Raw genomic sequence first — 23650 nt, 5'->3', positions numbered from 1 at the left:
ATTGCTTGTGGAAAATAAAACATCTGGCCAGGTTTCTGCCTCCTGATACCATTAGTTAGAGGTTTGGTGACTTTAATGAAATAGTTTCAATGACCCTGGTTAAATAATACAGCTTTCTCTACACAGAAAATGAATTCATGCCCTTAAGATGAATTGTAATGTGGTCAGGTCCACTGAAACAGAGCTATATACTTGGATAATTACCTAGTGGATATGTGGATTTGTGTGAGTAAGAGAGACAGATACAGACAGAGAGAAAGAAATATTGTATGCACTTGTGGTCAGCAAACCTCTGACTCTCCTGTTGCCCCACTAGTGCTGGGATTATAAGCATACACTACTGTTTTATATAGATTTGGGGACCCAAACTTAAGGCCCTCGTGCTATACAGCAAGCCACCCATCCCTGGCCACCCCAGCTCCCGTCATTAGTGACATCAGCCCATTAGCTGATGAAGAAAAACCAGCAGTAGTTCATTGGTAAGGTTTCCTCCGAGAAAGAGCTCTCTGGTCTCCAATAACATTTTCACTGTTACTCCATTGTAGCAGAGCCCATCCTCGGCTGCTCAAAGGCTGGCCTTCCCCACTAAGAAACGTGGTAATGCCCACTTGGATCAGCAGGTCCCAGACTACTAATCCTGTTCACCTCCACAGCACTTTCTATGTTTTTCTACTTTGAAAAAAAAAAGTTAAAATGCAAATTACCTTTAAGTGTCTCCACATTTGCAAATTCTCAATGCCTTCCCCTCCTGGAAAGCCTGTGTCCTTACTGTGTGGTTGGTAGCTGTGACTATGGACTCTCCTCCCACCCCTAGATTCTAAGAAAAAGGTACATTAAGAAGATACTGTATTGTTCAAAACCAGTGGTCTTACATCTTTTTTTTAAAGACTGTTACCAAGGATTATGTTCTTAAAGGCGGCCAGCAGCTTATGGCGAAAGCGGCCCGTCAGTCCTGGCCAACGCTCAGGACTTCCTATGGCTTTTCTAAATGGGCTGCAGCTTAGGAACCTGGGGCCTTTCCTGTTTTGAGGGTCACTTCCAGAAGCCATGGGTGGAGGGTGCGTTTTGTGGTTCCTTTCCCTGCGGAAGGGGCCTTGGAAGTCCTCTCCCTTGTGTTTAAAGGGCAGCGGTGCACACCAGGGGAGGGATTGCATCCATCTTACATTATCCCGGTGGAGGAAAAGGGCCATTTCTCTTCCCTTCTATGTTTAGCCCATCGCATCAGCCTCTGTTAGGGCAGACTTAATTCGCTGTGATGGGGTCTCCGCCACCAGGGCAGCCGGGAGGGCCACCGAGGTCTAGTTGTGTTTCATGCCACATTACACGGAATCTAGATCTGCTTCGCTCCCCTCGCCCAGGCTCGCCCTCGCCTGGCACAGATTTCCTGGATTTATGCCTTAAAATAGACAGTTCTTTGCTTTCGTCCCACCATCAAGCCTCAGACACATCTAATGTGTCTGCGCCTGGTTTAACCGAGAAGTCTCCCCTAGAGAAATTGTGTTTAAGAGGCAAAGCTGGGGTGGATTCCTTTGTGTTTGTGTTTCGTTGTGTTATTTTACTCTAGGGTAGAAAACAGGGAAACAAGACAGAGGGAAATGTTGGCATCATATCTTGGTTGTTTGGGGCGGGGGGCAAAGTAGGCTTTTCCTTTCTCCAACAGTGAGGCATATCCTCAAGTCTTTTGCTTGGAACTTAGATTTCTAAGTTCTGTCGGTGTCCTACCTGCTAGTCCGGACCTGGGTTTCCGCTCCCTGTGCCCGGCCTCCCAGGCATCCATCTCGCATCCATCTCCGTCTGAGAGGCCCACTCACTCGCCCTGCCTCCTGCGTCCCATTTCTATAGACTGGCTCCTCTCCTTTAGTACCAGTCAGGAACCTTGTCCTTTCCTGCTGTGTCTTCCCCATGACCTCCCAGAAAAAGGAAAGAAAGGTCATCCAAAGCAGTGGCTGCCTGTTGCTCAAGTTCCACGGTGCATCCCAACCACTTGTTGGTCGTCCCGAGCCCCTGGTCCTGCCTGTCTATCAGCCCTAAGCGTCAGACATCCGCTAGGCATCCACTGTGTCCTCTGAGGCAGAGTCAGCCTTGTCTGCCACTTTTCTCCTGGGGCTTCCCTCAGCCTACACTCGCTCCTGGTTCACTTTCCTCCTCAGATACCCCGTCACCCCATCTCTGGCCTGCCCCTCACCCCGCACACCCCACATAGCCTCTCTCCATTTTTTACTATATGGATAACTTGTAGTCTCATCTTTTTGAATAAATGAGCCTGATATCACTCCACAGAGTTTAAGGGAGCCTTCAAACCCAGGGCTGAGGAAATACAAGATCTGACCTTCAGCCGCTGACCGAGGAGCTACTCTGCCCCGGGTCCTCTGAGAGATACCAAGCAGAGGGCCTGGGCAGAGACTCATTCCTGCAGCCTCCTAGGGGAGTTCTCACAGGCCAGTGCCTGGGGTGTCTACCCTCAGGCTCTTAGTTCCCATAGGCAGCTTGTGATCCCTGGGGAGACAGGTCTCTGAGGTTCGCTGTCAGAATCCTATCTGAAGCCACAGTCCTTAGCCACTTAATACATAGACACCATGTCAAGCCTGATGTATAGCGAAAAAACTGCCTTGCTTGGGGGCAGTGCCAGCCAGGAGGTGCAGCTCTCTCACCCTGCCCCTGATGCTCTGACGAGATCTGGGCAAGTTCAGTTAGAGCTCTGCATCCAATCTGACGTGCTCTGCTGGCTCCATGAGGGAAGATGTGGCTGACCTAACCAGCTCCCGCCAAGACCAAGGCTAGGAAAAGCTGTTGACTGTTTAGTCAGAATGGAGAGATAAAAAGCAGCACACCTGCCTCAGTTCTGCTCTTCTGAGTTTTGGAGAAAAGGTCTCACTCTGCAGCCCCGGCTGAGTTTCCTTGTAAACTACCAGACTTAGGAGCCTCCTTCAAGGTAGCATGGGGACAGCCAGTGTGACTGGAAATACATGGAGCAGGCAGCCAAAGCTCAGCACTCACATCAAGGGCTGTCAGCCTAGCTCAGGCTGTGCTCAAACCCATAGCATTTCCAGGGTCAGAATCCAAGGTGGCTGCAAATGCCCGCCCTCTAGTCCCCAAGTACCTTGCACTGTAACCCAACCCTACCTCTCCACCACCAGCCCTCCACCCACACCCACCCACCCACACCCACCCCTCCACCCATGTGTCCCGTCTTCCTCCCCCCCCCACACATGCTGAGTGCAGACCTTCTGCTCTGTTTGTCTTCCAGTTTTGAGACACACGGAGGTGATCATGGCTGGAGCTAAAAGGGTCTTAGGCCTGGCAGTTTACAAGGGAACTCCAGGCATGTCTGTCTGCTGCTGGGCCGTGTCCTGGAGACGTCTTTGGGCCCTTGCCAGTACTGAGTCCTAGCACCCCGGCAGGCTCCTAGGGGCAAATGTGGAGAAGGGCCTGGTGTTCCTAACGTGTGACCCTGAGGGGCTCCAGGTGTCAGCCTTATCTTAGATCAGAACACAGGGTGAGACTGAGCTCTGAAAACTCCACTACTACCCAGGTACCCTCTGGGCCACGTGGGCTACACCAAGCACTGCGATCCTAATGGCCTCTGTGAATAGGGAGGACTTGGACAGGAACCTGCCACCTTCTGATGCCTGCACCTGCTCCTGCATGGAGATCTGCAGACCCTATGGCCCTGCACAGTTCCCTGTGACTCGAAGAAGTAATAAGCCTAATACAGTTGACTTTATTTAATTAATAATGATCCTGTTCTGTTCCCCCCATGCTCATAAAATACCCTGCAGGTTGGCAAAAAAACAGTCATAATATTGATCAAAAGTCAGGCCGGATATTTATTTTGTCTTTGCTCCGTGAGTATAAATTCTTGTCTGTTGCCTCCTGTTCCCTCCATGTGGGATTTACAGTGGCCAGTTTCTTAAAAGCTTCCAGTAATTAAGGAATAAATATCCATTGGTCTTTGTTGGCCATCCTGGCTGCTGTGGCCTGACCCCTAGCAACGCAGCTCCGGAGAAGGTATGCATGGGAGCAGGGGTCTGTGCTCTGCGAGCACTGGGCCCCGGCCTGCCCCGCAGGGAGGAAGCCCCCCTCTTTCCCCAAACATATTGTTCCAGCCCCGTCTTCCATGCCTCCTCTCCCAGTTCCTGTTTAGCTCCGGGCAGGAAGCACTTTGCGAATTCCTTGCTGCTAGCCTTTTCTTTTCGCTTCTTCCTCTGTCCTCCTCTCCTCATCTGTCACCAGTTCAGGACTAAGAGCAGCTCCTCCAGTTTCACCTCCCCACCCAGAGGGCATTCATTACTCCAGGACAGCCTATAAAATCAGTATTAAAAAGAAATCCCCTCTCATGCCTTAGGGAGCAAAGATGTTTCCAGAAGGAGCAGCACGGTGACGTGTGCGAACACAAAATTGCGTCTTGGTCTTTTACCATTCGTGGGGAAGGTTCAAATGAGAAGAAACTCAGAGGGCTTCACAGCGAGTAGACTTCTGGGAAAAGTTCCTGGTATGACAGAGCCTCCCAAACCAGAATTGTGAGTTCTGACAGCTGAGGACTAAGGCCCTGTGGGACAGCTCATCACAGCAGCCCAGAAACACTAGCACCAGCCAGGACAGCAGGCTCCCTGAAGACCAAGGGTTGTCTGGCCACCCACCCCCACGTCTGCCTTTTGGTGACGCATCTCCTAGACATCCGCAGGACTGTGCCGAAAGCCAGTCAGAAGCTCCGGGAATCCACCCATTAACCTTCTTACCCCTTGGCTGTGTGCTGAGCCCTCCCTGCCAGACCCAAAACACAGCTGGCGACAGTCGGCAGGGCTTCTCGGAGGGATTGAGAAAGGGCATCTTTGCAAGACGATCAGAGAGCGCTCTGATCGGGTGTTGTCATAGGATTTTCTCTGCCTGGGGGTGAAACTCAGTTGTCATAGTGTTGCCTGGAGCCCTGGGTTTGGTTCTCTGCACTGTATACAACCAGACGTGGTGTATACCTGTAATCCCTCACTCAGAGACAATGGCTGGAGGATCAGAAGGTCAAAGCAAGCTTTAGCTATGTAGTGAGGTCAAAGCTGGTTTGGGCTACATGAAACTCTGTCTTACAAAACAAAAAACTAACAGGACCCCCTTCTCTGAGAAAGGTGTCCCATGCACAGTGTGACCTCTGCCACTCCCAGGCCTCGTGCAATGCTCAAATGACAGTGCTTACCAGTAGTGTCCCACTGGTGGGTTTTAGCCTCAGACAGTGGCTTTAGCCCACCCTCCTAACACACTCAGTTGTAATTTTCTTTCTCTTTATTCTATACCTGTCCTGCACATTTTTGTTTGGTTGGTTTTTTGTTCTTAATGGTAGTGAAATGATCTCAGTAAGGAAGAAAGTTAGAAGGGAAAACCTGAGGAGATTGCGGTGGCAGAGACAATCTGTATCTGTGGCATCCTCAATGGGTACCAGTGGGAGCCCTCCAGATCCTGGACCTAACAGGACAGTCATTATGATTATATGCACTCTCCGCCCAACCCAACCCTGATACACTCTGTCGTCTCCATCCCAGCCTCCATCCATGGAGTCATGACCCATCTCCACTTGGCTCATGCAGCTGTGAATAAAAGTGAGATGATACGGAGAGGCTGGGTCTTCCTCTTGGTCTTAGTGGGTGGTTGTAACAAATGTCTTAGACTGAGGAATTTATTTGGGGAACTGGAGTCAGGGCCCAGGATCTCCCACGTTCTAGCTACTAAGCTGGCTAAACAATATCCTCCTCAAAACCCTGGCTCAAAAGTCCATTATCTTGGGGTTTGTGGTCTCCGCAGAGGAGTTCGGGGCTGGGGGCCACGTATGTACAGAGCATCCTGGTTCCAGAGCGGGATTGTTGAGGCACTACCCTCATGGGCTCAAGGAAGGGTCCTGCTGGCAGGTTTTCACTCACTGAGATGGGAAATAAAGCCTTATACAGTGCTAGGCAGCTAGAAATGGTGTGCGCATTCCCGAACACAGCCTCCGTCACCTGAGCACAGGCATGTCACACTTATCACCATCGGAGCAATCGACAGTGTTGCCATTTGGTTGGCTTTGCCCTGGTGACAAGCTCTGCAGTTAACACTCCTCCGACACTAAGCACAAGGAACTCGTGTGAGGACCAGACCCTAGGGCTCCGGCGTAGCCTGCACACAGTGAAGAGCTCCTGTCCCAGCTCTCCACAGAAGTGACAGAGTCCTCCGCATGCCCTGACTTCCTGTTTTCCTTCACCTGTGGTAGCGATTGTCCCCATCCTGATATCTGGTACCACGAAGTCATTGGCCCTGCGTCCGTGACCTCTGACTTCTACTCGCAGGCCATCAGGAGGCTGTGGACCACGAAGCCAGTCATGGTCCAGCCCTCCCTTCACCACGTTCTCAGTGTGGGCGTCACTGGGCATTCTGAGTGACCAGCTGCCTGTTCTGACCGGTAGACCTCAAGTGGGACATGACTGGGTGGCTTAGTTAGGCTTACTGTTGCTGTGATGACACACCATGACCAAAGCAACTTGGGGAGGAAAGGGCATATGTGCCTTACACTTAACACACTGCAGTCCATCGTTAGGACTACAATCAACGGAAATCAGAACAGGAAACCACGCGGGCAGGAACCTGGAGGCAGGAGCTGATGCAGAGGCCATGGAGGCGTGTTGCTTACTGGCTTGTTCAGCCTGCTTTCTTGGTAGAACTCAGGGCCACCAGCCCAGAAGTAGCCCCACCCACAATGCCTGAGCCCTCCTCCTGTCAATCACTAATTAAGAAAATGCTCTCCCGGCTTGACTCTAGCCCATCTTACGGAGGCAGTTTTTCAACTGAGGCTCCCTCCTCTGAGATCTCTAGCTTATGTCAAGTTGGGATAAAACCAGGCAGGACACTAGGCAGCTGTTCCTGTGGTGGCAGCTGGGGGCCTGACCAGGTCACCCCTCCCTAAGATCCGGAGTAGCTTTGTCTACCCATCAAACCCTAGTGTCAGAGCACGATTGGCTGAGCCCAGGAGATGCTCCTAGCTCTGCACCCCCGGCCTACCCATTCTCTATCCCCAAGCCCTGTGTTTGGTCACTGTGAGCCTATGCTTTACACACCAGGCACTTTATAGTCACAGAGGGAGGCAGGGGGCCACCCCAAAGGACTCCATTTCAGGGAGGAGAAGGTATCTCCTGAACACTCTCTTTGTGTTTTTAGGGATGGGGTTAGTGTCTGTCTCCTGACAGGTTAGCACCCCCTCCCTCCCTCCCTCCCTGCAGTTGATTTATTTAAAGGTGTGTCAGCACCAGGACCTGATGAGGGGCCAGCCCCTCCTCCTTGCTGATGGCAGCCGAGCCAATAATTCATTTTTTAGCTCATTAGCTAACAGAGGCTGTGAGCAGTGGTCCTCCGGGGCATTGGAATGAGGCGAGGTGATCTACTGCCAGCTCGGCTGCTCTTGAAGTGGCCTTCCTTGGGGACAATGAAGCGCATGGCCAAGGGACCTGAGAGTAACAATTGGAGCCCACCGTGCCGGCACCAAGGTTTCCTAGGGTGGTGATGTTGACAGAACAGAAGAAACTATGATTAGAGTGTCTTCTCACACTGGTGAGATCTGTGGGGAAGGAAGGCTGAGCGGCCAGAGCAAAGTGTTGTGCAGGCTTCAGGAACTGGACGTGCCTGGTGGAGATCAAGGTGTGCGTGTGTGGACTCTCATCCCTGAGCCTTTTCCTGGCTTGCATGGCCCTTCTGCTGTGTGTTGAGAGATGAGGGTGACTTAAAAACTATTCTTATAGACCCTAGCCATAGTGGACTGGAGACCCTCCACAAGGACCCCATTTGATCTTATGCTCTCCCTAAAGACCTGTCACCAACGAAGCCACACTAGTGGCTAAAGCTTCAACATGTGAGCTTGGGGTCAATCAGTTTGGACCATGACAATGAGGACCCTTCGGCCTCTTAGGGTCATACATACACCCACCCCAAACCTAACCCCAGATACACCGACAACCACGGGATCACTTAAGGCCCCTGCCCGAAATGTCCAGGGTCTCCACACCCTCAAGGGACTCACTAGACCCCTGGCCAAGAGCAGCCTGCTTCCCCATGCTCAGCATGGAGAGTTCTGCTGCTCCCACCTCATTGGAAACTTCCATCTCTGCCTGTCCGCCAGAGACACCACGCTGGCGAGTGCTGCGTGTCTGACCATGACTGACAGAGGGAGAGGAAAGATAGATTCTCTACAGTTTGCTGCTTACAGAAGGACCACTGTGGCCAGTGTGTAAACCACACGAGAGATCTTAAGTCTCAACAGCCCTAACTTTAATAAGCATGTTTTACAGGTGGCAAAACAAGTGTCCAAGTAGGGGAGGGCCAGTAGAGCGAGTGCTGAGGCCCTGAGACCTCTCTCTAAAGGAGAGAGCGCACCCTTACAGCAGCAATGGGCCCCTTTTCCTTCCCAGCAACCACTGGACAAAACTCGCCAAGCTACATGTTGGGGTGCACTTGTTAGTGTAGGCAGTGGCCACAGAAGACAGACTCTGAACAACAGGGAGTACTCGGGAGTTGGTGGGAGCAACTGAACTCGCCTATAAACCTTCTATTGCCCTGGACCAGACTCTATTTCTATCCTAAATAGATTTCAGCTACAAAAAAATAATAAGAGTCAGGTCTGATGCAAGCATGAAGCCTGTGGCCTCACTTAAGACTTATGGAGAGCTCCAAAGCCAGGGGTCCTGCCCAGCAGCCACACACTGCAGGGTTCTGTTCCATCTGCAACTAAAGCCACACGGCTGGCAGGTCTAGGGGTTGTCCTTGGTGGAGGCTGAAGTCTGTGCTCAGTCTTTGGCTGGGTATTTGAATATTAAAATGAAATTTTAATCATCGCAGTTAAGACCGGAGTTCTGATGTTAAGTTCTCCCGTTACCCCTGGATGATCTGGCAATGACTTTTAAAATGAACTGGAGCAGAATAAGACAGGGTGGTTTTAATGCCTACCCAAAAATGAGAGTTAGCAGATTGGAAACTGGAGGTCTGGGCGTCTCCGGCACCATTAGCCCTTCTCATTTAACTCCCCGCTTGCCTTCTCCTTCCTCCTCCATGAACTGCCTCGACCAACGTTTAGCATTAGTGTTAGAAACAGTCTTTTAAAGCAGAGTGGGAGGCACTGCGGTCTGGGCCCCCCATCCCCTGGCTGTCCCCCATCCTCTGCCTGAGTTAGGATGCCTCTGAGGGGCTCCCCTGCAGAGAGAGGTTCCCGGAGCCAGTTCATCTATCTCAGCTGCAGCCAAGTGTTTGTCCTGGAAGTCTCTGAATGAAGAGTCAGGGGTCACTTGGGGGTCACTCACATGTACCAGGAAGTGAAGCAAAACTAATCCAGATTTACTCCTGGAAGAATCTGTTTGCCTAAGTATTTAAAAACAGATTAGGGCTAACCTGACACTCAGTCACCAGGCGCAATGTAAACACTGTGCAGAGGTGTAAACGAGGCCTTTCTTCGGGGCCTTGGAAGCAGAAATGTAATGAGTTTTCTTTCTGGAGGGTTGGGGAAGGCCCCTGACTCCTCCCTGCAGCCAGCCATCGCTCTGTGCTCTGATTATTCCTGTGCGAGGGAGGCTCTGGGTTTCAGAAGTCACTGTGAGTCAGGGTCTTACTGAAGTCTGAGATAATTACAGTCTGTCCATATGTGTGGGGTTTGCTTGCTTTCTACACCAACCTCGTGAGAAAAGCAGCGCTCAGGCCTCGGGAACGCACCACAGGCTGCTGGGAAAATTCTAAGGGCTACTCATGAAATTGCAGGTCCTCTTTTCACAAACACACACACACACACCTCGACCCTTTTCCTAATGAGGAGTAGAATCGGGAGGACCTGGAGTTCAGTGTCTCATCCTTTCTCGTTTGGTTTGTTTGTTTTTTGGTTGGTTGGCTTTTGAGAAACCTGCACCCACATCTAACTATCCCAGAGCGCAAAGGCAGTTCTCGGGACCCTCTCACTACATACCTGTGGCTGGCCTAGAACTCGCTGTGTTGACCAGGCTGGCCTTGACTCATAGAGATCCACCTGTCTGCCCCCTCTCCCCCGAGGGCTCTGATTAAAGGTCCGCTTCACTGCGCCCAGAGCCTACCTTCTTGATCTATAAGCACAGCACCCTAGGAGATTTTCCTTCCTCCTCATCTGCAATACTTCCCAAGTGATAGATTGACCCTGGGGGAGAGGCCAGGCCTAGTCTGTAGGTCTTGCTAGGAGCTGGAGACAAGACGAAACCTGTCCATCACATGATCAGGGCTTGGCACTTTGAGGACCCTTCTGGCTTCACCCTGCTCTCTTGGCCCGAGCTTTACTCCGGCCTCAGAGGCTGCCCATTTCTTGCCCTTGAGACTGGGCCCTGGAACACTTTTCCTCAGAGATCAACATTCTGTGCCCTTCCCTTAAGCCTTTCACAAGTCTCCGAAGAGATGATAGAATCTTGTGTGAATCTTGAGTGTCTCTTCAGCCAGAAGTGATGGAAGGCCCTCACCCGTGCCTCCGTCCCAGAATGCCAACGAATTAAGAGCAAAAGGGACACGGTACCTCAGATGAAGTCTCTGCTGCCCTACCCCTAGGCCTGGTCACTTGCCAGCCCTTGAGCATAGGGGCAGCTCACCTGGGACCTTATTTTTTGGTCAATATAAGCACATCTTGCTAGGGGATCCCTTCCTTGTTCTCAGAAAGTCCAAGCCTTTGAGCTACAGAGCCCATGTTTGTATTACTCTGCTGCAGGCCCCCAGGCCATGCAGGGTAGATAGTGCCCCGCTCACAGTGGCCTCAGCAATAGCTCACAAACCACACCCAGGGGTTCTGGCTCTGGAACTGGGAGTAATGCTGCAGGCGGAAGGGTACCATTCTGGAACCCCGAATCAAGCGCCCCCCAGGGGGGCCATATTCGAAGAGGAGACTGACTCTGCTCCCTTCCTGTGCATCCTAACCTTGGTGACTGCCAGAGCAGAGGTTCCAGCCTCAATTCTAATTCGTGCCTGTGTGGTGACTTTTCTTCGCAGGGAAGAAAAGGAAAGGTGGATCCGGGCCAAGTATGAGCAGAAACTCTTCCTGGCCCCACTGCCATGCACGGAGTTCTCCCTGGGCCAGCAACTGCTACGTGCCACCGCCGAGGAGGACCTGCGGACTGTCATCCTACTTCTGGCGCATGGCTCCCGGGATGAGGTGAACGAAACCTGTGGGGAAGGAGACGGCCGCACGGCGCTGCACCTAGCCTGTCGCAAGGGCAACGTGGTCCTGGCTCAGCTGCTGATCTGGGTAAGTGACTGCGGTGCCCACCACGTGCCCACCAGAGGGTAAGGCCTCTTTGGGGTCAGAATGCATATTCTCCTGACCTCTGTCTGTAGAAGGCCATGCCTGAGAGCTGACCCTAGTGGGATTTGAACTTTCCATCTGGACTTACCTGCCTGAGGGTATAGGTATAGGGTAGGGAGTGACTGGGGACAGAGCAGAAATGAAACAGACGCCCATTTGCTGGCGGTTCTCAAGTGTCTTCCGTACGGCCTCTTAGGTCAAGCATTTTGGGGGGAAGGGACCTGTTTTTCATTATCTTCTGGGGTGGGACATAAATAACTTGAATGGTTTCTAGGAGTCCCTTTGCCAACCAAACCTTTGAATTTTTATTTCCATAACACAAAATGTAACGTTCCCAGGCAGCTTATAAAAACACCTCAGGGATATCAGCCACCAGTACCCTGTCTCCACTCTAGTGACAGGGAACCAACGCAAGTGAAAACTAATGCATCTGCATGTGTGCATGCATGTGTGCGTGAGAATGGGACACAACAGTCCTGTGGCTGTCAGAATGCTGTTTACAGAAATGCATTGTGTTCTTCAGAAATGTAGATTCTATGGATCAAACTCAGATTTCAGTCTTGACAGGAACCTTTACCCTCTGAGCCATCTTTCTGCCCTTCTCCATGTATATATGATTGGAAAGCCAAATTGAGGTCCTCTTTGACCTGTTTGTGTGATGCACAGGGGGGGTGGTCTTTTCCTAACAACAGGTCCAGAGCCTGTTCTAAACAGCATGTGAGCGTTGGTTTTCAGCTTCGTGGTCACCAGGAGTCTACCCCAGCTCAGTCCCTATGTAGATTTGAGGTTGTTTGCTATCCTTGCCTGCCCTTAAATTTCCAGGGACACTAACTCGTGCTCTGTTGCCTCCACAGTACGGGGTGGACGTCATGGCCCGAGACGCCCACGGGAACACAGCGCTGGCCTATGCCCGGCAGGCCTCCAGCCAGGAGTGCATCGACGTGCTTCTACAGTACGGCTGTCCCGACGAGCGCTTTGTGCTCATGGCCACCCCTAACCTGTCCAGGAAAAACAACAGCAGGAACAACAGTAGCGGGAGGGCGCCCAGTGTCATCTGAGCTCAGCCTGCATCCGGGGATCCCAGCCCCGCCTGCTCCGGAAGTTGCAACACCACGTGAGTCCCTCAGTTCTCTCCCTCTTCCTGGTGGACGCCTTCCACCCACCTGCCACTCACTCACCCCACGAAGTCTCCAGACTTGGACATCCTCAAGGGGAGAAGAGGAAGCTGCAGGCCACAGAACGGAACTCTTTTCCCACCCTCCGGAAGCAACGTAGGAGGAACCGACCACCTCCTGGCTTTGAGGATAGCACACGACAACAGGGAGACTCCTGTTCCAGTGGCCTGGAGACCGAGCAGGGGGAGGGGTAGCAAGAAGAAGGGACAGCGTCCCTAACTGGTGGTTAAGCACATCAGTACATTTCACCTCGACCGAAAGGAGGCTTGGATTTCCCGTCTTCTCGGGGGAGCTCGACGGCATAAATCAGAAGCAAGCACAGTTTGTCAGGTCTGAAGCCCCTATGATGGTAGGTGTCAAATCAGTTGTAGCTAATCTGTCCAGGGAGAATACCGGCTTCATTACACTTGTATAGTCGAGTTCCTCCAGCATTACCGCTGTTTAATAGAACGTGATTAGTCATCACCGGGAAGAAGGCATATTAGCCGAGGAGGTAGTTACGCGGCACGCTCCGGTGATTGCCACAATATGATTGCAGTGCGCCTAGCAGCATCATATTATCCCGGACGTGTCTCTCCAGCCCTCGGAGCTCTCCTTTCTAAATTCACTGTCATAATTTAGTATCTGTTTAATTTTTCAGTCCAAAGAGAGGAAATCAGTTGCCAGGTATTATTTGACTTCAGTCCTCTTCCTTGGTACAAAAACAAAATGGGGGGAAAAAAAAGTAAATAAAGAGTAACTTGGAAATTCCAAAAGAAATCATGAATTCAGCTGAAAACAGCTTTCACATATGTTCCAAAACTAAGGAAATAAGTGAGGGTATTTTTTTTCTAAGAGATTTTTCTGTACTTTGGCCACAACGGATGTGTCAGGCCTCGGCCACTCCCCGTCCACAAAGTCTGAATTACCCAGGTTTCTGTCGTAGATAAGATGTGTGAAAATCTATTTGAATAAAAGAAGTTCATAAATATGCATTGATTTTTGCACAGACAAATGGCACCCATGCTAATTTATAAATTGAGCTGGATAGGAACTAATAACGTGCAACTGGTTGAGATCAGAGGGTTACAGATCATTGTCCATGGGAAGTACTCCCAGCAGCGAACACTTCCATTAATGTGATAAACAGCTTTTTAAAAGGTGCGTATCAGAATAAGACGGTGGCACAATTTGCTTATTAAAGTCAGGAAAGGAAGGGGGAGGGGAAGCAGGGTGTGAGCCCTCATCCCAGAGGCCGGTTTTAGAACCAGGACCATCTTCCCAACCAAACCGAGGGGCTGTGGCAAGAAGGGGCGATTTCTCCAAACACCAGACCCACAAAGGCGCCCTGTGAGCAGCTGCTCGCCGCTGTGGCACAGCTGGCTCCTGAGTCTGTAGACTCCGTAGGGCCCGGCTCGTCTGGCTCTAACATCCGATTTGCCATCATAGGGCCCAGGGCATCAGATACTAGACACCTTCAGCACAGGGTCAGACAGGAACACCAACCCGTGACACTATTTAGTTCTTACAAAACTAACTTGGGACAGCCTTGCCAGAGACACACACAGCCCTCCCCGTGACAGTGTGGCAGGGAGGAGGGCCATCACACTGGAAGACAGGACGCTGGGCAAAGCCGCCACTGGCATCCTGTGGAGACGCTCCTTACGCTTATATATTTGAACTTTATATTTTGTAAGAGTTTTTCCTCCTCTTTAACTTTTTCAAAAAAAAAAAAATTTAAAGTAGATGGAGACAAAAGTCAGGCTTCACAGCATGCGTCTGTGGGTGAGTGTCCTGTGGTGATCTCCAGTCTCCACACAGCCGGAACTGACCAGTACCCAGAAACGTCACTGATGCGCAAGCCTCGGTCTGAGGCCCCTGAGCTCGGCTCCATAGGCCCTGCGTTTGGTTTTTCTCCCTGCTCTCCATCACTGTGTCGTTACTTCAGTGTGAATAGAGAAAACTAGCTGTCATTGCCTATTTTTGAAGAATGCATTAGCATCCGACCCTGCGATCCGCATACGCCTCCACGTAGCCTTTACCATAGACTTCTATAGAGAACACAGATAGAGTATAAATGAGATTCTTAAATTATTTCAGTGTAGCTAATTCCCACTAGGAATGCTTCTATCATAGGGGAGCCTACTTCAGAAAGGAAACGGGGTCCTTTGTGAGGCCTCTCCTCGGGGTGTATATGAGTGTGTACATATTACTGTGTGTTTATAATATGATATTTTCCCGAATGGTTCCTTGTCTCACATCACCCTCCGCTGCCTGAATGTGCGGTCGCTCACCCTGGCTCCCTCCCTTCCCCCCTCTCTCCCTCCCTCCCTAGGTCGCTCCAACACCATCAGTTCCCTCAGAACACGCGGCCCCTCCCCTGCCCATTTTTTCCATGCTGAACTATCCAAGGATAGCCCACTTTTCATACACCTGAGTTTTGGCAACAGATGCAAGGGTGGTGCGGAGCCTCCAAGGTTTTCTGTGCAAATAAAGGAGAGACTTGGCTTGACTGTGCTTGTAGTGCACACCAGGTCCTTCCCTCAACAAAAGCCTTCCTGTTCCCACTTCCATGCAGACACCAAGGCTGGGAGAAACAGGGACAGGGTCATGCATGGCAGCCCCAGTACCAAACCTTCCCTCTAATGTGAAGAGCACGTCAGAATAAGATAGCCACTCGGTGGGCTTACTAAAATCAGGAAAGGAAGTGTGAAAAGTCAGAAGCAGGTTAAGCAGAGGAAACATGTTGGCGGAGACCATGCTCCTGCCAGGTGCGAGGGCCGTGCAGCAAGCCTTCCTGTGCAGGGTGAGTCTCCTTTCTTGTTGAGAAGTTCCCCGCTGGGCTCAGCAGCAAGGGGGCCTGTGACTTGTCATCACTTGTCCTGGGGAGGCAGTGATAAAGCCAGGCACATGTCAGGCTCTTGGGGCTACCTCTGCTGAGTTTCTTTTACCCTCCCCAGGCCGTGAACAGTGTCAGGGGAGGGAGGGAAGCCTCCTTGTTCTGAGGAAGCCCCTCCAGTGCTTTGTCTGGTTTCACAAAGAGCTAAGTAAGCACTGCTCTCCTACCATCCCCAAGTGTCACTCAAGCCTAAAATGAGCTTCCTCTCCTGCAACCTCGCACCCCTGCTGCCGGTTCATCAAGCCTCCTTCTCCCTGCAGTTCCTACCATGAGGCTGCTGGGGAGCATGCGTGCGCACTCGAGCATGCACGCACACACACACACACACACACACACACACTTGAGGGCATACACACACTGTCAGTGCCCTGTTCCTGTTAACTTTGAGCATCATAGCACCTCAGACCTTGGACTTCACTGCCTCTATCCCCTGAGAAGCTTGGCCAGAGGGTGAACCCCAGGGCACTCTAACATCCTCCTCTGTCAAGACCCACAGTGAGTTTGTGTCTAAACTTGGTGAGCTAGAGACCTGCTGGCCCGGAGCCTGATTTGTGCTCCTGGTTGCCAAGGCTTCTGCCCCTCCTCCTCGAAGTTGATGCCCATTTCAAGCCTGAAATGGTCAGTGTCTGTCCCTCCTGGAGACACCCCACAACAGCACAGCTGGGAGCTGTGTCATCCGGGCCTCCAAACTCCTGAGAGACTGACCTCTCTGAGAGGCAAGCCCTTGCCTCTTGGTGGGCTCTCAGCGTGTCTGTCTCCATCCTTCACACCCTACAAGGTCTCGGAGGCTTTGCTAGAAATCCCCCCAGGATCATATTTATGACTTTGAAGCAAACAAATTAAAAAGCAGGAAGGAATTGGAAGAAATGTGACACGGGTGATAAAAATATCACCCTTATAACTCCTTAAAAAAATAAAATAATGGAATTTATCCCCCACTGCTTCTGTTGTGAAGGGCACAGCTGGAGGCGATTTCTCCCTTGTCACTCATCAGCCTCCAGGGCCATTGGTGCCCAATGTGCCACCTTCTCTTCCACTGTCCCTTGGATTCTAAATGGCCCTACTCCTGCTAGGCCCTGGCTAGCACCACACCAAGTGTGTGCCTGGTACGCAGCAGGACCAAGTCATATTGGGTCTAAGAGAACCACATGGCCCAGCTATTCATAACTGGCCTGTTTTGGGCCCTTCTCTTTAAAACAGCTGAGCTAGATGGGTTTTTAGCCAAAATGTCACATTCCTTCCTGAGAAGTGGGAAAGGGAAGGGGAGGGGCCCGGCTGCTCTGCTGGTGCCATTCAGCAATCAACCTTGGGCTTTTAGTCCCAGCCCTGGAAGCAAGAAGCAGGAACAGCTAATTAGAGATTCCAGCGCCTGGCCTGGAGTCGGGGCTTATCCCTCACTTCATGGGGAAGGACACCATCTGGGGCCTCAGTGTTTTAAGTCACAACAGTCTCCTCCCACTCAGAAGTCCTGGCCTGACAGGGCTCTTTCAGATGCTGAGAGCCCGTTTAGTTTCTGTGCCTGCCGCTCTTTCAACATTGGTGTGGACCCTGGGTCAGAGTTGAAGAGAGAGTTTCATCTTGGGTAGTTCTAGACAACCAGCAAGCTTTGTATGTTCTTACGTTTTAGCAGATCCGGGTCAGGCGTGCTTCAGTGCCAGAAGCTCGATGGTGACCTGCCCAAGGCAGTGCACACTGAGGGTCCACAGAGAAGTTGGCCTCCTGTCCCTCACCTCAAGGGGCCAGTTTTCCTATAGAACAGTATCTGGTTTGGGTTTGCTCCTGTCTGGTCAGAACATTCTTGACTCAGGCCTTCCTCTTCCATAGTGAGCCTCAGGTGGGTGTGAACACCCAGCACTGGCCGCCACTCTAGGGTCCAAGCAAGTGGCCTCAGGGAGTAAGAGAGAGGTCAGCTCAGGGCTTGTCTTTAGTTTGCTGGGCATGTGGCATCTGCTGGGGACCCCCCCAGGGGGTCGTGAATCAAGCCATATGATGGACTCTCCCGCCAAAGGGAGGACTGATCTGGAATTCTGTGTGCAGGGAATGACATAGCGTTTGTCTTGTTGCGGGTGAAATGAAGGAACCAAGAGGTGTGAGTGGGTGGGGGATGGGATTAGGCCCCGAGGAGAGCCCCTTAACACACTGTTGCTGGGAACAACCGCTCTAGGATCATATTGTACCCCAGTGTCTGGGTTCAGGACTGCATCCACACTAGCCCACATGTTAGAAGTGATTGTCAGATGCTTGCAAGAAAAAAAAACCCTCCTTAGCCTCCTGGGTGGCTCGTGTGGACTCACCAAGGGCTGGCCCCAAAACAGAATGTTGTCAACAGCCCTCTGTCTACAGCTGATGTGCTCAGAGGGTACCTGACCCGCCTGGCTCATCAGGATGGGCAGGGGAGGGACCAAGAGTGCTGTGCGATGGAGCCAGCCCAAATGTGGCTTCTAGTTCCTGTGCTTCCACTCACACTGCTCACCTAAACAATCAAGTCCTGTAGTGTCCTTACCAGGGTGGTACTGAGGGGACCCAGGGCAGTCTAGTGGAGACCTGGCTATTTTGTGACAGAGAGGCAAAAGATAACCTTCAAAACATCCTTGTGATCAGAGGGGAAAGACACCTGTACCTTCCTGTTGGAAATACCCTTTTCTTGTATGTAAAACCATCCCTTTCCTTCCCTACTTTGTGGGGCTTAGGGGGAGGGGTACTTTTGTTCTAAAATGTACCAGCTTCTGAGATGAGCCCTGAGCTCTAGGTGTTGAGCCCCAGGAAGGCACAGGAGCTGGCTGGCCCTTTACAACAGCCTGAGGCTGGACCTGCAGAAGACAGGGCCGGAGTATCATCTTTTCCCTCTTCCTTTCCTTCCCCCAGTTCCACCTTGAGTCGTCTTCTTCCTGCAGGAGCTTCTTTGCAAAGAGAAACCCCAGGCAAGGCAGGGCACCGCTGGCACGTTTCTGGGTAGGGGCGAGGAAGGCCACCTCACCTGCCTGGCACACATAGAAGGCAGAAGCACAGTGAGGAGTTCTCCAGAGGTGGGTGGCCGATCAGGGGCATTGTGATATTACCTCATTCCATGACTTTATGTTTCCCGATGACTGATGCTTTATTTATGCCGTTTGTCCTGTAATTAAACCATCCACAGACATTTCGCTTTGCTTGTTCGTTCATGCGACCTTGTTCGGGTTGAAATATGCTGGTTTGTATTTTCCTGCCTTGGGATTTTGTGTCAACTGTACAGTATTCTAAGGGGAAAAGAAAAGGCGTGTAAAGTAATGGAGAGAGGTGGCTATAATGTAGAGACCTCTTTCTAATAAAGAAAAGAAAATATGTATCCAGTGCGTCTGTGAAGTGTCTTCTTGGTACCCATTTGTCACAATTAATTGGCTTCCTGCTCTCAGAAAAGGTAGATCAGAGAAGAGGGACTTCAGCGACTGCCCAAGGGAGGCTTGTCTAGAGACAGGCCACCCTTATTGGAAGGAACTAGTCCCTTAGCCTGTAGCCAGAGACCCAGGAAGTGGGAGCCCAGAAGCTGGCTGGACAGCCATTTCCTCCACTTCTCAATCACAGGCCCTGAGGGTAAGTTTGGCAGTTCCCAAAGCTCTGTGGGGGAGGCGGGGCTCAGTATTGCCCCACCCACCTTCCCTACATGAGTGACTGCAATGCTGTGGACTGCTGGGAAAATAATCTCATCCAGAACTTTACTGCTAATGCGATCACTGTCAAAAGAATCATTGTGGCTTCCTTACGCTAAGTACATTATATCATCACTTCCAACTCAGAACAAAAGGGAGCATCCACCCTGGACACACCCACCCTGGACACACCCACTCCAACACACCTGCCCAGCACTCAGCAGTGTTCCAGGTACAACGTGCCAATGGGTGCTTCTGTGAGGACACCGCCATTGGACCCTTTCCCATGGCACAGTTGCCTGCTGCAGTGCACAGGGTACCACGTGGACCATCATAGCCACCAGAGTGTGACGTTAAAGAGGCTTTCGGGAGGTGTACCACACATGCTGGTTTCCCTTAGGTGAAAGATTGAGTACAAAGTGACGGGTGAAATGAAGGTCACTCTTCCACACGAGTGACTGCCTGGACAGGTCAGTGTGCTCTGGGCCTGCCACCAAGCATTTGGTACTGTAACCTCCAAGTATCTAGAATACCGTTCTCCAGGATCTGCATTCCAGCTAGATGGGACAGACGGATGAGGCAATAGAAAGAATCCCTCCTGGCCCTGTTTACACCACTGACAGGATGGGGTCACTCAGGACTACGGAGGGCTGGGGTGTGTGGCTGGTGGGTTGGTAGTCTGCTGGGAGGGAGGGAAGTGGCACTCACAGTCCCTGTCATCCCACTGTCTTCAGTCAACATGCACGCATACTTTGGTCAAGCCATATGAGCAGCAGCTCCTCTCCTGCCTCTCTGTCCCCAGGGCCTTTGTCTCTACCCTCTTCAGGACTCCAGTTCATCCTCAGGTCTCTCTCCCAGGAGGACTCAACTTCAGTGTCCCGGTAGTGGGATCTGAACCCCTTTCCCAGGACAGAGCTCTGGAAAGCTCTGGGCTAAAAACTCAACTCAGGTTTAAATCTTGAGGAAAGCAGGTACTGAGGCAAACTTGCTTCCTCCCTTTTTAAAAAATTATTATTCTAGTGGTCAAATCCTGGGCGTTACACATGTGAGCCAAGTGCTCTACTACTGAGTCACAGCCCAGTCCATGTGTGTGTGTGTGTGTGTGTGTGTGTGTGTGTGTGTGTGTGTGTGTATTTCTTTGTGTCTGTGTTTCTATCTCTGTGTATGTGTCATGTGTCTTTGTGTGTCTGTGTCAATGTGTGTATCAGTGTGTGTCTGTCAGTGTGTGTGTATGTGCACATATGTCAGTATGTCTGTGTCTATGTCAGTGTGTCTGTGTGTGTCTATGTCAGTGTGTCTGTGTCAGTGTGTATGTATGTTCATGTATGTCAGTGTGTCTGTGTGTGTCTGTCAGTATGTATGTATGTGTGTGCATGTATGTCAGTGTGTCTATGTGTCTATGTCAGTGTATGTCTGTGTCTGTCACTGTGTGTGTGTGTGTGTCTGTGTGTGTGTCTATGTCAGTGTGTGTCTATATGTGTTCAGACCCATCTGCCACAGGGTGTATGTGGATGCTGGAAGACAACTTCCAGGAGGTAGTTCTTTCTCTCCATCCACCATGCTGAGGAAGGGTCCCATTTCTTGCCTCTGGTCCACAAAGCTGTGCTCCAGGCTTGCTGAGAGCCAGAGGGCTTCCGAGCAATCCTCTGGTCTCTGCCTCCCGTCTTACAGGGGAGCTAGAACTACAGACACAGACACCACCTCCATCCTTTTACGTGGGCTGCTGATACCCGGCTTTCATGGCAAATGCTTTTACCCACTGAGCCATTACCCTGGCCCACCCACCAGCCACCCCCAAGGTTTTCAGCGTGATCATTCAGTGCCGGCTAGGGGACAGGCTTCTATGCAAACAGCTGTACAAATCATGAGAGACTCGATGGAAGATGTGAGAGTGCCCCAGCTCTTCCCTCGACCACAGATCCAGGTGCCACATACTGTGCCACCTTAGATCGAGAGGTCATACAGAGCACCCGAGAGAATCTACCACTTGGAAATCTAGAAGAGGATGATGACCTTTGACATCTGCATGTGGGATGCCCATCACTGTGCCATTTACAACAAAACTAGAAAGGAACTCAGGCCAGCCTATAAAGGGAAGAATGAACACACTGTTTGCTGGAGGCTGGGAGCTGAGGCATAGAGCTTAGAGTACTAATGCAGGCTCTGGTGTGAATGAAACCCTGGATTCAACCCCCGTGCCATACACCTCCCCCCCCAAAAAAAAACATAGGGAAAGGGAGAGAAAGAGAGACAAATAATTAGAGAGCTTGGAGCTGAAGGTAGCTCAGTTGGTAGAGTCCTGGTGTAGCATGCATGAGGCCCTGGACTTGAACCACAGGTATAGGTGTCATGTTCAGTAATCCAGACACTCCAGAGATGAATGGAAAAGATGAGAAGGTCAAGGTCAGTATAAACTACATGTCAATCTTGACGCCAACCTGAGCTATGCCAGAGCCTGTCTCAGAATGTGTTTGTCACTCAAGGAAATTCTGTAAATAAAAATGAGGGTGCAAGATATGTTTAAGACTGATCTCTGTGCTGGTCAGTGGGGGGTGACCCACCCAGGAGGCAGAGAGACAGGTGGACCTCTGAGCTCCGGGACAGCCTGGTCTACAGAGCTAGTTCCAGAACAGCCAGGGCTACACAGAAGCCTTGTGAAGAGAGACACAGACAGAGACAGAGAGGGAGCTCTGTAAACATAATCTTTTAATATATTGGGAGATTTAAAATGTCAACAGGGGGTTTACACTGGTTTCCTTTCTTAAGAGTTACATGGCGGTATAGGCCGAAGCTCTTGGTCTCCCCTTGGCAATGAGGAAAGCCGTTGAACTGTTTATTAACATACTGTTCACTCATGCTGAGGTCAGTGAACCAATTGGTTAATTGATTAATAAACTCCTTTGTTACTGAAACGAATTGATTAGGAATTAGGAGGCATCAGGGTAAAGAGCAAAGCTTAACAAGGAGAGCCCCAAGAGCCAAGGCTCCATCCGGCCTCCGAGTGTGGCTGGAACTGTGCAGGCCTGCTGAGGACTTTAGTAACTCCTGGACCTGGGTCTAGGCATGTGTGTTTCCCTGCTCCCAGCCCCTCTCCCACTGGTCCCCAGGCTGGCACTGAATGCTTCTCCCTGGCCCATCTTTGTCCCCATAGCTCCTGCCCTGAGCTTCTAATTTGGTTTCTCCTTATTTGAAACTCCATCATGGTCCCCGCTGAGGGTTCTGTCTAACTGATTCTCTCTACCCTCCTCCTCAGCCTTTTCTTGCCCCTGCCCCTGCCCTTGCCCCTTACTGGGCACAGACACACACACCCTTCATCCACTGTCTCTGCAGCTCAGAACCCTTTGCCCGCCATTCCCCTACCCTGGAAGGCCCCACTGTTGGTGACCAGTTCCTCCCTTTTATGGGCTCTCAGACGCTATGGCTGTCCCTCAAAGGTCACATTAGGTGACCTGACCTCCATGGCACTCTGGAGCTGCCACTGCAGGCCCTCGCAGGGTCTCAAGTCCTCTGCAGCACCTCCTGCCAGCTCCAGGAAGCCATTCTGTCAGGGTCACCCCGTGTTTCTAAGTGACTGGGAACAGGAATCAGAGCCTCCCCTGCAGCAAGGGTATGGTGACCACCCAACCACGGAAACGCTATCACGGAGGTCATTTCAGGAAGTCAAGCCTCAGAGTGCCTGACTGGGCAGGGCTGAGGAGGAAGCTGGTGTGGAGGCAACCCTTCAAGATGAAGATGAGCCTTCTGGCCTGCATCCAGGACACTCCTGTCACCATGTTTGCCACCCACAGCGACTCAGCCCTTCAGCCCAGCCTCAATTGTACTGACTCCCCAGCACCAAGACACTGCTGTTGCCACACATGGCTTGCAGGTCTCAACTACCCATCCACATGATGTCTGTGCCCCACAGGGTCCCACTACCGCACCCCCTAGCCTGCCCTGCCTAACATGCCCTGTGGCATCACAGATGATTGCAGCTGCCCTTAGACCATTAGTTCTCAACCTTCCTGATGTGGGACCCTTTAATACAGGTCATCGTGTTGTGGTGACCCTCAACCATAAAAATTATTTTCATTACTACTTAATAACTATAATTTTGCTACCATTATAATCATAATATAAATATCTGATATGTAGACTATCTTAGGTAACCAGGTGAAAGGGTACTTCGACACCCCCAAGGGGTCCTGATACACAGGTTGAGAACCACTGCTGCCTCGCACAAAAGCCTCCACAATCCCAACCAACAAGGATGGAAAGAGTTACACTCAGCCCACTGTCTCCAGCACGTTCCAAGCAGCCGCTAAGCCACAATTTATCACCACTAAAGTCCAGTAAGGCGCCTAATTGGCCCATAAATGTGGTCCAGTAACTGCACCTGACACCCAAAGACACTGCAGGCAATTAGCACTTATTTATTTGCATATGGTATTGACCGATCTTGGCAACTAGCTTGCAAGATCTGTTTATTTTAAACACTGGAGAAGGGGGGAAAAAACCCTTCGCTTATTGCACCAGAAAGGAACTGCCGTCACACATTCACAAGTCTGCACACTAGCAGGCACAGTAGGACAGAAAGGAACTGCTGTCACACATACACAAGTCTGCACACTAGCAGGCACAGTAGGACAGAAAGGAACTGCTGTCACACATACACAAGTCTGCA

The 23650-nt window shown here is 51.2% G+C and overlaps 1 protein-coding gene across 7 annotated transcripts in view; it reads left to right on the top strand.

Moving 5' to 3' along the window:
- Window positions 1-18686, top strand: part of Agap1 (ArfGAP with GTPase domain, ankyrin repeat and PH domain 1) — a 432542-nt gene extending 413856 nt beyond the window's left edge. For all 7 annotated transcript variants that reach the window (XM_052192070.1, XM_052192071.1, XM_052192067.1 and 4 more), the window contains 2 exons: window positions 10996-11251; window positions 12163-18686. In XM_052192070.1, the coding sequence (XP_052048030.1) occupies window positions 10996-11251; window positions 12163-12366 (460 nt within the window). In that variant the 3' untranslated portion in view covers window positions 12367-18686. The remainder of the gene's footprint in view (window positions 1-10995; window positions 11252-12162) is intronic.
- Window positions 18687-23650: the final 4964 nt, after the last annotated feature.

The sequence above is a fragment of the Apodemus sylvaticus genome, chromosome 9 (genome assembly GCF_947179515.1).
Source record: "Apodemus sylvaticus chromosome 9, mApoSyl1.1, whole genome shotgun sequence".
NCBI classification, from domain to species: Eukaryota; Metazoa; Chordata; class Mammalia; order Rodentia; family Muridae; genus Apodemus; species Apodemus sylvaticus.
Note: the sequence above shows the minus strand (reverse complement) of the source record. Positions and strands in the feature narration are given on the sequence as shown.